The following is a 17,789-nucleotide window of genomic DNA, read 5'->3' as shown; positions in this document are numbered from 1 at the left end:
ATCTTGAAATGTTAATTTCAGCAATATGAACTATATAATGTTCTCAAGAAACAAGCTTTGCTACCTCACACGAGGCATAGAAAAGATATCCTTACTAGTATAAACAGTATAGCTTCCTCATTATCGAGAATCCTAGAAACACTCCTTGGTTCTTGAATAGTTTCACTTTGAGAGCACACAAATATTATAGAATCCTGGGTTTCAGACTGATTAATTAACTCAGAAGAATTTATCTTCTTGCTCATAATTGCTTAACTTTCAATATTTCTTACTTATTCTTATTATCCTTTCGTCCTACGCTATCCTTCTGTGAGGCGATAGGAATTTATAAAAGAATAAGAGCTCGAAGAAAGATAAGTCAAAATACAGAGCGGTTCTTAGTCCTTCCAACTCCGTTCAACCCCAGGTTATTTCTCCCCTTACTACTGTGTCCTTTTTCACGTACTACTCATGATATCCTACTCTCCTTTCCCGCCAAAATCTGGTTCTAACTGGTTTTGTTGATACCAAACTGGCTTCTTCATACCGTACAGTAACTCATGATAAGGCACGCACTGGCTAAAATTAACATAATTTCTCACAACCAATCAAGTCTTAATTTGAAGAATTTTTTGGATACATTACATTTCACTAACAGCATAAAAGGATTGAATAATTCACAATTTTTATCTCTGTATCAGTAATATTTATTTCATAATAATAAGTGATATTTAATACACAGTTTTCACAACTGCATTTCATCTCAAAACAATAAATGAACAAATAAATATTAATAAACATAACTTGAAAGAAATATGAATAGCATACTATTAATAAGAGATTATTAGTTTGATGAGCAAATTTGGCTTAGGGAATCGCTGATTATGGTGGACCTTGAATGAAGTATTAATAATTTCCAATTCTCCTCATTCAGAATCCAACAGAGTAATTACTTTAAAAGATTGCTAAATGAAACAAGCAGTGTCAACACGGTGGTAAAAAACTCCCAAAAGGAACACATATCCATACTTGAAATAGAAAAATTCATCAAAAACCTGAAATGCTCAAATATGGAGGTATAAAAGTTTTAGAGTGGTTGCAATGCATAATTCAGAACGCCTGGTCAGAGGGTCAAATTACAGATGATTGGAGCAGAGCTCTCATAGTACCCATCTATAAAATGGAAAGTTGAAAAATCATGGGAATATAACAAAGATCTGTATTTAAGAAATTATGGACTTTACAACCGTGTTATAAATAACTGTTTTAATATCCCGACGTTTCGATCTTCATATTAAGATCCTCATCTGGAGCATATACAAATATACAGGACAAGCTAAGTTACAGTAAGCTAGAGAAACAATGAATTTATTCAAGTAATTCTACTGGTATGACATCTAGTGAAAAAAAAAAAAAAAAACAGCTTAGGAGAAAATTCACTTCAACAAGGGCACAACGAATATACCACTGCATGGAGAAAGCGCTACTAAGAGAACAAATCCAAGCTACCAGAAAGAACTTAGCTGTTACTCAAAATCAGCTACAAAAAAAAAGAAAAATCATAACTTTCAAGCTACTTAAACATATATCTGGATGATGCTAGAGAATATTAAGGACAACACGGCGAACCATATCCTCCAAAAGAAGAAAGAAACCTAATTTCCAAATTCCAAAGACTAAAAGATCGACAAAACTAGCCGCCATATTGAAATTTCTCCACAGGGAATGATAACAACCAATCAGAAGCAAGAAAGAACAGGAGACACCAATCGCCCACAGGTAAGTTAACTCATCCAACCATGCTGTAAACAAAGACGAACTAGCATTATTAAATAAAGGGCTAAATTTTGCCATAGCAACCAAGTCGATAAACAAACTTGAATTTATTTGTAACATAGAAAAAGGCTTAAGATTCATCCCAAATAACATAGCAGACCAAATACGTTTAGAAACCGCCAACATTTTAGATCACAACAAAATAATAACAAGCAACTTAACAAAACATGAATTAACAGCAGTAAATCATTAAAGTCGACCCCGAACATCGTAATAACTAGAGCCAATAAAGGAAGTGCTACCGTTATTTTAAACCAAACCACTTATGTAGAAAAAATGAATCTGCTAGTCTCAGACAATAACATATACCAACTCATTAACTACAACCCAACCAATAGAATAAAAAAGAAAACAGAGAAACTACTTAAGTCTATTACCACAGTCAAAAAACTATTTCCGCACTACACTCATTCCCCAAGAATTGATCTGTATTTAAGTTTTATAGATCTGGAAAAGGCATATGACAATGTGTTAAGAGGAAAGCTCTTCAAAATGCTATGGTTATATGGTGTGAATGCAACATTATATCAGGCAATACATATTCTATATTTGAGCTGTATGTCAACAGTTAGAATGAAAGGAGGTACAGGAAAATGGTTTGATGTTAAATTAGGTGTGCAACTAGGTTTCACATTATTGCCATTCTTATTCATTATCTATATGGATCACATGAAAGAAACTAGTATTAAACCTAATATGAAAATTGAGATATTAATCTCAGCTCTTTACTTTATGCATATGATGTTATACTTCTGAATAAATCCATCACAAATCTGCAAGATTCCCTGACTAAATTGAATAACTGTTCTAATAAATTTGGTGTGAAAATCAGCAATAAAAAGACAAAGACAATGTGAAAATATGCAGAAAATTTGAAAACCTCAAATGTATCCTGAATGGTGAACCTATAGAAGAACAAGTAAAACATTTCAGCCATTTAGGCACAGTTTTGAGAGAAGATGGCAAATTAAATATGGAAATAGACAACAGAATTAATAAAGATGGTAGGACAGTTGAATAAATTTACATGGAATAAGAAAGAAATTAGTCAAAACACTAAATTAGTCGTATACAAGACAGTGTTCAAGCAAATTTTAACTTATGGATCTGAGAACTGGGGTCTAAATAAAATACTTGATCAGAGAGTGGAGACCTCTGATATGAGAGTTCTCAGAAATATTAGTGGAGTGACGAGATAGCATCACATTAAAAATGAGAACATTAGGAAAGAACTTGCGATTGTTAGCATTCAGGAATGTGTTAGTAGAGCTAATCTCCAATGGTATGGTCAATTAAACACAATGGGTGAATAAAGATTAGCAAAACAAGTGTTCTTTGCCAGGTTGGCAGGAAAGACACTTAAAGGAAGACCAAGATATAGATTGATACTTAAACAGTGTCTTAAAAGACAGAAATATAAGACTGGATAATATTCGAGTCTTGACATATAACAGATTAATTTGGAGGAAAATTGTTGATAGGAAGTTAGTAATGGTGTAACTTTTTCAGTAGTACTATCATAATTATTCTGTACATCCCCTGAATTTGATGATGATGTATATATATATATTTTTAAATAGTCTGGATATCTTGCTCTAGACCCCAAACATATATATAAAAATTGGTAAAAATCCTTAGCTCACTCATGGCACAAAATGTATTTTAGGTTGGCACATAACTTTTCATCCGTGTGAGCAACATAAACATTAATAGGCAGACAGAAATTAAATCAGAATGAGCATGAAAGAAGAGACATTACTTAGAGTAAGTATTAGAGAGGACTACCTCATTTAGGTTGAGGTGAATGGAATAAATAGTTATATCATACTTATACATGCTATGTACGAGTATGCACATTTCTCTATTCTCTAAACTCTAAATGAAGTCAGGGAGCAAGTCTTAACACTAATTTTTATGTTAATGAAATTAAATTTTACCATCATATGAAAATTAAATACAAAAAAAAAAAATGAAAAAAAGCCTGAATCACAATATACAAGTTAACATTCTTATTATAAAAATGAATAAAAGTATGTAGCACACATATGCTATAAGATAAAGGGGAAGGAAATATTGTACAAATGAGAAAATAGAAGGAAATGTGTAGGATATCCGAATTAAAATTGCATTAACTCAGTTAAAAAATTAGTAATATAGTACTATTTTGTTGTTAGTTAAACATGTTTTTGCATGAAGCGAGCAAAACATTTTGAGATATTATTTTTGTCATTGGCTATGTAAGTCTCTTAGATATGAAATAAATTTGTTTAAATTAGATATTAGAACTTAACTGTAATTTTTTTATGAGCTATCATAAGTTGGTGTTTGTATCTAGATAAACATTGTTAATGAAATGTGGTCATTAACAAGGTAAACAAAGGTCACCATTATAATTCACACTGCGTAAATGATTAAGTGAACTTACAATAGTGAGAGACTGTGGAATGAAGAACTGTTTTAAATGTTGGCTGTTTCATAAAAAAATTATAACTTTTTTGCAATATGAAGAAAGAACTTTGTTGTTAAAAGTAGAGCGATGAAAGTAGTAATCGCAGTGCATGATGGTGGACTTGAGTGAAAGTTTCTCAGTTGCATTTTCGAGTCTGAGCAGAAGTGAAAAGAACTTTATCAGACATTGCTAAGTATTCAGCAGCATGGATAGCAGAAAAGGAACAAAGCAGGAGAAAACCATGTCTTCAATATATGAAGACTGGATTTATTTCAGTTAAAGCTGAAAAGGAACTTAATCAGTCTTTAGTTCATATAGAAATGAAACAAGTAAAGTTTGTTTTATTTAGAATTCTCAGTCTGATAAGTGATTTTTAATAGTTTATACAATTTTAGTTATTTCTTCAGGCACATTCATATAGAACGGCGAGTTGTTCTGAAGTGACAAAACCGTTGATCAAGTTTGAGGGATGTTGAACCTTTCGTACAGAAAGGTCATTCATTCTAAGGCATAAAGTTTTAATAGTTTATTCAATGGAGCCTACTGCTACTTTCTTAGAGAAGGTGAAGTTACAGAATGCTTTGGATGATGACAAGATAATGTTTCTTCAGTGTGATTTTAAGATGTGTTCACTTATGTTGCTATCATATAGAGAGCACTTTTGTTTTGTGCCAGTCTTTCTCCTATGTGAACTTAAGAAAGAATAAAAGTCCTGTAGGAGGCAAGAGACTAAGGTTCCAGGAACTTTGTCCATATAAGAAGATAACTGTTGGCTAATGAGAATTGAGAGGGGTGAGGGAAGCTGTATAGCAAAAGGTGCTTATCATGTTGTTTGAAGAATATACTGGTGCATGCATAGTAGTTAAGTAACTGATTTGATGTTGTAATATATTTGCATTTTTTGTAAATTAAAAATTTTTAACTGTTTCACTGTTTTCTTTTAATTCTGAATTAAAGTTTTATTCCCTTGGAATGTGTGGGAGAGATAAGTAAAAATATACACCTTTCCCCCCCCCACACACACATATCACACATTTCATTATAAAAATGAATAAAGCTATGCAGCATACATATGGTATGAGATAAAGGGGAATGAAATATACAAAATCATTGTATAAATGAGATAAAGACAGTTAAGTATTTTTATTGTGAATGTTTATTTATTATATAAAAGAGCATTATGCAATACTAAAATGAACTTTATGTGCAAGAAAATTGTTTACATAAGATAAAATAACTACATTCATACTATAGATCTATTAACTAATGCAGAATCAACTTTTAGGAGTTAATTTTTTATTTTAAATTAATTATTTTCTTAAACATTCCCATGCATTGTTTTAAATATTCAACTAAAAATAAAAGTACAAGCAGTCCTTGGGTAATGGACAAGATACATTCCTGAGAATGTCTTTAGGCGGGATTTGTATGCAACTCCAATCCCTGGTGAACAGCACATATACAATAATAATAATAATAATACTATAATGGCTCATATGTGGCAATAATAATACTGTAATAAGTTACAGAAACTATTGTACTCTTTCTTTTTAATTCAAACAAACAGAAGGTAGGCTAACATTAATCAGAAGATGATGATGGAAATGGTGTGGTGCTAGAAAATCAGGATTTGAATCATGATCAGATTCTAGTACTAGAGAGGATGGACCTGGTGCTAGAGAATCAGGATTTGATTCTGTTGCTTGAGGAAGGGAGCTTACCACTGAAGTCTGTTTCTTGAAAAAGATATGTAGTGTTTTTTGAACAGCCTTTTTCTTTTTTTCATCATAAATAACCTTGTGGCAGCTGATGTTCTCACTAACTGCATGATAAACCTTTATAAACCACTCAATGTTAGGTTCTTGCTCTCAAGCTTAGCAAATCCTGCTTCAATGAGATGAAAGGTTTCAGCTAATTCTTTTGTTGTAAACTTTCTTGGCTCTGGATCTTCTGATTCTTCATGTTCTTGTGTTTCTCAGCTGCTTCTCTATCTCCACAAGGTCTTTATTGGGTAATTCTTGTAAATGGGACTCTAGTAAGTCAATGACATCATTTTCATTGATGTCCAATTGCAGTGCATTGCCACTATCCACAACAGCTTTTCTGACTTTGGCAATGTCTTCTTCTGAGAGGCCATGAAAATCATGTCTACAAGGTTGTCCTTGCTCCACTGAGATATAGCTAGGAGATCGGAATTCAGGCCAATAGTCAACTGTTGGCTTATGAGAATTGAGATGGGGAAATCGGGCTGTATAGCAAAGGTGTTTATCATGTTGTTTGAAGAATATACTGGATCTTGAGAATTCTAATACTTGAACACCACGTTTTGTCAAATGAAAAGGAGGAATGGAGTATACTGTTATCAGCAAAACTGCAGACAGGATTGGAAGCCTATGAGAGAGCAACTCATTTATATAGAAAAGGAAGAGAGTGGGTGAAAGAACGTTAAGCCACCAACACAAGTTCCTCCCAGCAGTTTATTTATTTATTTATTCTTATGGTGAAAAGAATGCAATGCAGCTACAGGTCAATGTCTAGAAAGCCAATCCAGGGCATCATCCATCACCTCGTGGATGTCTTGGAGGTTACCATGAATTTGATACCTTGGGTAATCATTCACAATATGAGTGACTGTCTGGGCTATGGGGGGGGGGTTCACAATAAGGGTGGTCTGACAGTTTCTATTTGTGTAGTAGGTAGCCACACCTGCCCTGGTTAGTTCTGATCCTGTTGACAGATGATCAAATCTTCCTAGGAAGAACAAAATCAGGCTGTCAGAGCACAGGGATCTTCAACCAGGAAGCCATTTGTTGGAGAATGTTGGATCAGTGTTCTCTCCACATGTTTGATGCTGATGGTAAGGCAGCTGAAGAGAGTCTGTCCATGGACCAGAAAGGATTTCTTGATTTTAGGCGAAGACTAGGCCTTAACAGATAGTTATTAACAGCCACAGGAGGACTTTTCATTCAATGCTGCTGTAGCAAATTTCCTCTCTGCTTTCTGATATGAGATGTTTTGTTCTCTCTCTCTCTCTCTCTCATCCCTCCACCTTTGAAATCCTTGCAAGCAGGCTGGATATTCTGTCTTGCAGTTTAAATATTTAAGCTTTTCCCCCCATACTCTTCACTGCTGCACTGGACACAGATAGTACAGTTATACAAGGTAGATTGGGCACACCTATATTTCAAGCATATCGATGGATTTAAAATGAGTTTTACAGAGCATTGGAGCATATTCTGCTGTTAAAGAATTTGGAGGTTTAGGTGGGACAAAAGTAAAGATGATATTTGTGCATTATAGCTCTCATTCCTTAATCTTATAGAGATCATTTGGGAGATTCTATTGTCTTTTAGAATAAATGCAGTTTTAGGGGGTTAATATCCCACCTAAAACTGCAATTATTCTGAAAGACTTAATTATGGTAATCCATAATTAGTATTTCCCTACATTATAGGTGTTGACCCATAGCTTTCTTGTAAGCTATTAATATTAGATAATAAAATCTGCTGCCATTTTCATTTAACCCTCTGAATTTAATGGTGGTGATACAAACTGGTACTCATCCAGTGCTTGCTTCTGGTTTAGTCTGAAATGTTCTTAAGTTGTAAACATCTTTGTAGATGATTTACTGCTTTTGGTAACTAATTAACTCTTGGTAACTAACTGGAAATGTGGCATCCTGCTGGAGTTAGTTTCCTTGATTTGTTGTGGTTAACAGTTTAAACTGCAACGCATGTTTGTCATATTTTATGATCAATCAAGATACCATATAAATATATGAATATTTTGTCAACAACAATTACTAGTCCACATTTTTCAAGATCTTTATAATAACAGAAGTAAAATAAGAGACTATTTTTAACACTATGAAAATAGTTTAAAAGATTTATAGATTTATAGATTTGTGTGTGTGTGTGTGTGTGTGTGTGTGTGTGTGTGTGTGTGTGTGTGTGTGTGTGTGTGTGTGTGTGTGTGTGTGTGTGTGTGTGTGTGTGTGTGTACACATATATTACAAGTGAGGAACCAAGTTACTTATGTTTTCCAGAAATATTCCTGAATTTCTACAATAAATCTCTTTTGATATTCCTTAATATCCTGCAGCTCAACCAAAGTTTCATTTAATTCACTTATTTAGCTCTGCAGTTGACTGCAAAGCCAAATGCATCATTTTAGTGAATAATTCTTTGCATTTTTTCTCTCTCAAACTGGACTTAAAAGATAAGCAATAAATAAACAGCCTAGAAGAAACTGAAACTCAGTTCTGATGCCCATCTTTCCTAACCATAAAAAAAAAGAGAATAGCTACCTAAACAGACAGCTTTGCTTCCTCAAATAATCCAGAAATGGAAAACAGATTAGAACAGAAAGATTAAATTTTGCTTGCATAACATTCAGTCATAACTTAATTTTAAATACAATGTTTTTGATCATCTTGTATTTCTAATATCATTAAGCTCAGCTTTCTCACAGATTTTTATTCATATATTTAGACCTGAATAAAAATTAAAATGAAGCTACTATATATTGAGATTATATGAAACAGAAATTATATTAATTATGGATTTAAATGGTAAAAGACGTACAAGTAACAGACTAATGTTATGTACCTATCCTCTATATTTGTATCATATTCTTTGACCTTTTACCTTTATATTTTTATCTACTCTTGTTAGTTATGTATGCCCTACTCACTCATACAAATTTCCCTTTCTTCAAACAAGCTAAATTTTAGGCCGCTCTTAAGTTTAGTCCCGTGTAATTTAATTTATGATTAGGGCTTTGTCCAAGTATGGGGACGCTACCATTAAACGTATTTTCTGAGACAGTTCACCTGATAAATATTGACAAATTTATTTTTTAACTGTGCCAGCCAATACTGAGGATAGACGAGACTCTTATCCAAGGTGGCTCTCTCAGAGTAATACACAGTAATTAACTTCCAACAATAAAATAAACTAATTCCTGTTCTCTTTATCTTTGCATGCAGTTGTGGCTCTAAGTATCAATTATACTCGTGGGTCCCTCCCGCTAGGTTCGATGGTAATTTTATGAGTGGCTATTTGAATTCACATAACAAGCTGGACTCAGGAAAATGCTATGAAACATATTTATTAAATCAAAAAATTATACATGAGAAAATATAAATGCATGGTTAACTATGTCGCGTTGCTAGCAAGATCTCAATTTCAATATTAACATTACAATACAAGAACAAATTACTCGGACCACTTCTATATATAATTTAACAAACTTCTGGCTTATGTAACCTATCTTTTATCACTCACATGGCCACTAGTTATATCTCACAACATATCACAATCATCTTTTATACAAATCCCTTCTAGGGAGACATTTCTCAAACAGGAACAGGTCAATGCCAAAATAGAGATAGTTCCTGAAGTTCTTTATATGTCCATTACACAAAATATCTATAGAATTCACACACCAATCTTCTACTGGAAATCAGAATATGACAATCTACATTACCGTTCCTGGAATGACTTTCAGTTCTTTCTTCAGCCTTGTCTGGACATCAAGGCTCCTCTAAGGTCTACAATTCTCTGGGTTACATACGATAGTTGCATGGCCAGATTCTCCGAAATGGAAAGGCTATGTGCCGCTCAGGGCTTTCGCCAGTATCGCAGGCACACATCTGGATTACCATTGTACGATATAGCATAGCTATCCTAGTCTGAGGAAATAACTAGCTCTAACATGCACGGTATGGCAGACGACTCATAACTTCTACAGCCAGCCTAGAATCTTCTCCGGTGGCAGAGACTGAGAGCCAACATCCACGAGGTCAGGAACCAGGAACCAAAAAGCCCCGTGTGTGTGTGGTGGTGGTGGTGGGGGGGGGGAATGCCATTTATATTACCTGCTTCAATCTCGAAAATTCACGCAATTCGCTGCATTGTTTATCGCGCTATGTGCATTCCTCCACGTGTGTGTGTGTGGTGTGTTTTCCTAGAAAGCATTCTAGCTTCCTTTTCGCATAACTTCACTTTCCTTCTGGTCATACGTTATTCTGGATGGCTAAAGTGTGACCCTTGGACCTTAGCTTATATATTTTGCTTTCTTATACAAATGAAATTGGATACTTTAGATAAATTAATACCTTAAATAAATTTACTATTAGACATCCTACAAAACAGGTAAAGTCTCACATATTATTCATATTAATTATTTCTTCACTTCTATCTTTCTGTTATTTACACACACACACACACACACACACACACACACACACACACACACACACACACACACACACGGTGTTCATTGTCAAAACACAACATTCTCTACCTACAATCAAAGATAGTTGTTCCTGAATAAATTAATGTTTTGTCCCACTTATAATTTGATTATTCAGGACACAACACTAAGTAACGAACATACCTGTTTCCTTCCATAATTCTCGATTATATTTCAATGGACTATTTCTCCTCTTCTCAAATTCAAATGCTGGGTCAATTGTAAGTTCTTTTCCAGATGCTTTCCTGAAAGCTTTAGTCCACCGTGCTTTGCGAGGATTACGTTTCTTCTTGAACAGTTTATGGCATTTTGATCGACAAAATTTAAATACCTATCATAAGATACAATAGTTTCAGGTACATTTTAAGATGGCTTTAAAAGATTTCTAAACATAAAATATTTACATTCAATTAATTTTAAAATGCATAAAACTAAACTCGTGGAAAATAAGAAAAAAGACATGATATTTGTAGGAGTGATATGGATAAAAGGGTGGCTGATGGACAGATAACAAAAAGTAGTATATGGAATAGCAGAATCCAGGAGAAGGCAGGTGAATAAGCAGTGGTTCAACCACGGGATTCGTGGTTGAACCACTGCTGTTTAATTTGTAGATATGATAGAAACACATGATATAGGAAATAATTTGAAGGATGATATTCAGTTGATTGCTGATGATGCAAAGTTGGATAGGGTAATAGTTAATGAAGGTGATGTAGAGAGTTTGCAGGATAATTTAAATAGGCTGACAATATGGGCAAAACATAATGGATGTCAATTTAATGTGAAAAAGTATTAAGATATGCATTTTGGAGTACAGTTCCCACATTGAGGGAACTGTACTCTGGGAAACTGATGAAGCCAGAGATATGGAAGTAGCAGTAGACAGACAGCTGAAATTTAGAGGACATATTGCTAAAGTAGTTCACAAGGTTACTTGGTAATTGAAGAATGCACTAACAAGCATAGATAAGGAAGTTATCATCATTCCTCTTTATAAAGCCTCGATACAACCACATCTGGATTACTGTACTCATATCTGATCACCTAGGTTTCTTGGGAATGAAGTAGTGGAGAAGATCCAGAGGCGAATAACCAAGATTATGGGTGATCTGTGGAATGCTCCCTATGAAGACAGACTGAGGGTTTGTGGATTGCAAAAGTTGGTTGATAGGCAAAAAAAAGGGAGGGGATATGATAGAAATATTTAAGTTACTTAAAGGATTTTATAGGACTGATGCAGAGGAAATGCTTCAACCCTTAGCTAAACAGAGCAGAACAAGAGATCATCCCTGGAAGTTGGATAAGAGTTGTTAGCAAGGGCATGAGGACTGGATTTTTTGCTTGAAAAGTGATGAATGAATGAATGGAATAGGTTGCCTGAATCAGTTGTGTTTTGTCTGTTAATGGTTTCAAGGAGAGGTACGATAGATAAAACTGATAGCTTGCATCTCCCACATGAGTCTTATGGCTCCATGGAGGTGCCTGTGTAGTAATAATAATACTTGTGGGAACACCAATACCAGAAACTGTTTATAGATGTGAAGTTAACAGGATCATGCTTCACTAATTAGAACATGGGAAGCACTGCATGTAATAATAAAAAATCTTGCATACAATTTCTTGTGTCTCATGATTCAGAAAGAATAAAAACCATAAAAACACACATATATACTAAAAATTAACCAACACCAAGGTCATTAGGTGGATGAGCAGGTATACAATATAACTAAAAGCTTTAATGCTGCTAAAACATGAGTCAAAAAATATTTGAAAAAAAAAAAAAGAAAAAAAAAATTGCATACAAAAAAGAGTGCTGAATAGAGTTATGAGCAATTAAGATTGTTAGATGCAAGCACTGCTGAAAAATATATAAAATATTTTCAGAAACTGCACTGTTTTGGTAAAGCCCAAGTACATCAGTGACTATAGGTCACCGATGGTGAAAGCAGGGGTGCACCAGTAGTGTCCGGCACCTGTGTGCAAAACTTTAGTTGGCGCTCCTATACCCCTTCCCCAATAAAAAAAACACTTTATAAAAACGTTATTTTTAATATTTGATGCCGATAAAGTAAGTATTTCATTTTGAATTTTATCTCCTAAATAGGAGAGCATATTTTGAAAGTCAGGATCATTAGCTACATGTCGCGTGTGTTCCGATATAAAAGGATCAAACTTTCCTAACATCTCAATGCATTTTAAAAAATTGCCATTGTTGCGATCGTAAAGTTTATTACTTTTACCACAAAGAGCTAGATTTTGTTTGCCTAAAAACTGTACTACAAAAATTATTCTTTTTATAACCTCATACCAATGTTTCCTTTTCATCTAAAACTCTTTGTTGCAAATGATCAATACAAGTTTTATTTTTTAAGGATGCAATTAATTCTGTCCATTTTTTGTAATTGTTCAAATAATCAAAATTTTTCTCATGACGATTCAGGTACATTGCAAGATTAGAATAAAGTTAAAAACTGCAGCAGATTTTCTTATATATGTTTAGAGCAAATGCGAGTGTGAACAAGATTAAACAATTTCAAACGTGTGTCACCCTGTAAACAGTAAACTCACGCAAGTTCAAGTTTTTACTTGTTTACACTAAACTACTTGTTAGAACTAAGATCAGAATAAAATAAGATCTTAAGGAATAATAACGAATAAGTGATTAAATAATTTGTTTAAGACAAATTTATAAAAAATAATTAAAATTTAAACAAAAATGTAATTTATTTTGATATAATTAATGAATAATATTTTTTTAAAGTATTTCCTCCTCGCCTGAAATCTTTGGCGCCTTTACTATCCTAGTGCCTGTGTACATCGCACATGTTGCTGGCACACCCCTGGGTGGTGAAAGTGATGCTTCTGTAAGCACGAGCAGTGCAAAGCCTGACTGAACATACTATAAATTAAATATGCAAAGAAATTACATTCTTGGTTTATCCAAATGTGAGCAAAACATACTATACTGGGCCGTGCTGATGGTGCATGTAGATGTAAGCTATTAAATTAGATAAAGTTATTATGCAAGGAACATTTTAAGGAGCTAATTTTATGAAGCTCAGAATGCATGGATAAACCAACTGTTTTCCAAAAGTAGCAGAAAGACAAAGCATGAAAGAAATTAATGAATGGTAAGGCTCTTTCATTCATAGAAGCATCCTTTCTTTCTTGTGAGAAAAGCTATTTGATTGAAATAGCCAACACATATAAAGATTCTTTTCAGTTAACATTCTTTAGGATGATGACTTTTTCAGTGATCATCCTAAAGAACGATGACATCACACGGCTTCATAAGTCATCTATAGGAATTTTAATCATTTTCACAAGATATCATTTGATGATTTTATTCTACTACCACCAATTTCTATAATTATTCAATATTAATTGGGTTTGCTTTCACTTCACATCATTTATTTGCCTTTTCCATCATCTTTATATACAATTATTTATATATGATATACTGGCATGGTAGGTCGAGTGGTCAGCATAGCCACTCTCCAGCCAAAAGGCTGCAGGTTTGAATCCCGCTGTGGGCATGGTTGTTTATGATTGTCTGTGAAAATACTAGTGGTGATGATGGGGCAGTAGGTGGCATTGATGTAGATGATGATGATAGTAGTTGCAGTTGTTGTAGATGGTGGAGACAAAGTTGTGGAGTTAGTGCCTTCCCTTAATGAGTCTTTGGACTCACTGAAAGTGTTACATAATAATAATAATATACTGTACAATTTTATGCTCATAGTCAGCCATGCTTCTGCTCTAAACAGAAGAGCAAGTAAGCCATTCAGCATACTTAAATTCCTGAAGGCAGATCATTCTTTCAATTAACCTGAAAGATATATCAATGACACAAAACTAAATAACGTTAAGGCTCAATTTTATTAGAAAGATTGATATACATGTAGATATATTAATGACTCTAACTTTAATATAAAATATTTAATTGTATCTTATGCTTTAGGCACAAGTATTTGAGTAACCAAAAAAGATTACCAAGGGTTGCTCGCTAAAATACTATGCTTGTTATATATCTTGTAACAAACAAAACATTTTTGAGAAAATGCGAATATGTATTATGATATAAAACGCCAATCATACTAATACTGTTAATGACAATCCTATGAATTAAAGATCACAAACCTATACACATTAGTAGTGTAGGTAAGCTAGATGTCAGATAATCTGGAAATCTAGCTCCAGTTTTTTTTTTTTTTGAAGGATCAGGAAGCTATAACTGCAAAAGCAAAACTGTTCTGGGGAAAGGGGTTAAATGGCTTAGGAAACAAGACTGTAATAATACACAACTACTAAAACTTCAAACAGTGCTTCACTACTTGACAGATGCTGATACCAGGCACTCAAAAATATAATAATAAATTGGCTAAAGCCTTTTAATACATGAACCAAAATGCAAGAAATACAAGAAATTACAAGAAATAAAAAAAAAGCTTCATTTGTAATTCAAACTTTTCCGCCAAATTTTTGATATTTTGTATATACACAGAGAGAAATAGAAAATCAATTTGGCAGAAAAGTTTGAATTAAAAATGAAGCTTTTTGTAATTTCTTCTAAGTTTGCATTTTGGTTTATGTATTAAAAGGCTTCAGCCGATTTATTATTATATTTTTGAGTGCCTGGTATCAGCAACTGTCAAGTAGTGAAGCACTCAGTGTAGTATTTGATTTAACATAAGCATTTTTCAACTATTTCATTTATGATGGATTTAAATCAAACAAGGGGAGGAAAATAAAAAAATCTGGAAGAACTTATTTATGTGTAATACCTTATATATAATCGTTATCTTTTAAATGTGAATAATGTTTCAAAAGGCTAGCAATCATAGAAAGGCACGAATTTTATGAATTGAATAATTAAAACACCTCCAACGACTGTTTATCATGATGATTCGTGCCCGCCATCAAAATAAGGATATTACGACTGCTGCCCAATGCTCCCTGAATACAGTAAAAACAATCAGGCATGAACTAGAGACTTGCAATGGTGACTACGAGGATGTAGCAAGAAGAAAGATCCCTAGCAGACGATCTGATTGCGTTCGTACAGCAGAATTCCTCGCAAATCTGCAGGAACAGGTGTTGAAGAACCCTGGCATTGGAATTCGGGCTTTGTTCGTGGAGTTGCTAACTGTAGTCAAGCCCTGGATAACAAGGGTAGCCAATGGTAGGCCGTATGTATGGCAGCAGGATTCGGCCCCTTGCCACACCTCTGGGAAAAGTCAAAAATGGTTGTCTGAAAATTTCTACGACTTCACCAGTCCAAATGTTTGGCCTCCAAACTCCCCAGACCTTAACCCCATGGATTATTTTGTATGGGGCGCAGTTGAAAAAGACACCAATCGCACTTCCAGTAATACAAAAGCCCAGTTAATGGATAAAATTAAAACAGTTTTTGCGGCCCTTCCCAGGGAGACTGTAGCATCAGCTTGTTCGAGGTTCCGAAGCAGAATTGAAGCTGTGATCGATGCTAATGGTGGTTATTTTGAGTAAATCTTGTTGATAGTATTGTAATTAACTCTGCCTGTAATGTTTTTTTGTCAATTCATTAAATTTAATAGATACAAAGAAGATTTTCTTTTTCCTTACGAAACTGTCAAATTTATCCCGAACACCCTGTGTATATATATATATATATATATATATATATATATATACATACATACATACATATATATACTCAAAGCGAAAGAGAATTACGTAAGAAAATTGTCTTCGATTAGAAAATGAGTATGTAACTGTCAGTAGCAGAGAATCTGAAGTTTGCAAAATTATTTTAAATACCTTATGAGCTTATTGCACAAGAAACAAAATCTGAATATGGAGAAAGCACGAAAACATTACCTTACAGTCATTACGAATAAACTGCATTCCATGGCCAGGATAAAGAGGCGATGAACAAAAGTAACATCTCTCGACTCTCATTGTTTAAGTTAAACGTAATATACTACACGTAAAGAAAATCAACGAACTCTATACAGCAAACTACACGAAGGACAAAATACTAACACTTGTTTATCAAAACCCGAAATTTAATACTACGAGCGCTGCAGCTGGTCAGTGTTGGCAACAATTATTTTTTTAAAATATTTATAATATTAATTAGATAGGGTTAAAAATGGCCTGCATACTCTCTATAAAGGAATAAAAAGGGTCTGCTGATTCATTTTATTTATTTAGTTAATAGTGTTAATTTCAAAAATTTTAAAGCTGTTTCCTTTTTCTTCTACAAAACTCGATAATTTTAATGTATATGAAACTTACTTTCTGTGTACAAAGTTTTATGTTGTAGAATTTTAAGGAGTATATTACCATACAGTACGGGAATGTAGCCTTGGGATATGTCTGTTTCCATTATGGTTTTCTAAATGGTTGATTTGGATTGTTAAGAATAACATGGAGCAGTTTTGGATAGAGAAAAGGTTAAAAATATTAAAAAGCATAAAATTTAAAAATAATGAACAATAAATGTGTCTGTAATGAATATAGAACGATTAGATTATATAATAATTATAATTATAATTATTATTATTATTATACTGTACATGGAAACCTAATACTCATCGCAAGAGACCCACTCTATCCACACACAACAGACGAAGCACTCACAATTAACTCTGGCAACTAATTCCACTCGTTCACTTTTGTATAAACCAAAAAAATTCTAGTACTCATACCTAGTGAACCACATCATTACTCCATTTCCAGGGATGACTTCTTGTTCTGCCAACTTAGCTAAATGCTAAAACATTTCCCCTGCATCAATCTTATAAACGCCTTTAAGTGACTTAAAAGTTTCAATCATATTTCGCCTTTTTCGACTATCAACCAACTTTTTCAAAACATGAATCCTCAGTCTATCATCATATAAAGTATTTTACAAACGACTCACTATCTTGGTCACTCGCCTCTGGATCTTCTCCGTCACTGATTCATCCCAAAAACCAGGTAACCAGACCAGAGCACTGTAATCCGGGTGTGGAAGTATCAAGGCTTTATAGAGGGATGATAACAATCATAACTCTGCATGTTTGTGCGTTCTTCAATAGCAAAGTAATCCTGTGATCTACCCTGATTATTGTAGTATTGTGTCCTCTAAACTACAACTCTTTATCTACTACTACTACTACTACTACTACTACTTCTAAATCTCTGACTTCATTAATATCTTGAAGTACAAATCCTTCAATGTTGTAAACACTCGAAATCTATATATCCCAAAATGCATAACATTATATTTCTTCATATAAAT

At 33.7% G+C, this 17,789-nt stretch overlaps 1 protein-coding gene across 1 annotated transcript in view; it reads right to left on the bottom strand.

Moving 5' to 3' along the window:
• The window catches only part of LOC150098112 (putative ribosome biogenesis protein RLP24), a 48,833-nt gene extending 32,228 nt beyond the window's left edge, over positions 1-16,605 (bottom strand). The window contains exons 1-2 of the mRNA XM_090406298.1: positions 16,382-16,605; positions 10,664-10,850 (exon numbers count right to left, since the gene is read on the bottom strand). Of these exons, the coding sequence (XP_090262424.1) occupies positions 10,664-10,850; positions 16,382-16,462 (268 nt within the window). The 5' untranslated portion in view covers positions 16,463-16,605. The remainder of the gene's footprint in view (positions 1-10,663; positions 10,851-16,381) is intronic.
• Between the last annotated feature and the right edge of the window lie 1,184 nt (positions 16,606-17,789).

Source organism: Typopeltis vanoorti, chromosome 16, assembly GCF_054136105.1.
Source record: "Typopeltis vanoorti isolate ZY-2024b chromosome 16, IOZ_Tvanoo_1.0, whole genome shotgun sequence".
In the NCBI taxonomy this organism is placed as follows: domain Eukaryota; kingdom Metazoa; phylum Arthropoda; class Arachnida; order Uropygi; family Thelyphonidae; genus Typopeltis; species Typopeltis vanoorti.
The sequence above is the reverse complement of the archived record's forward strand: the minus strand, read 5'-3'. Positions and strand labels throughout refer to the sequence as shown.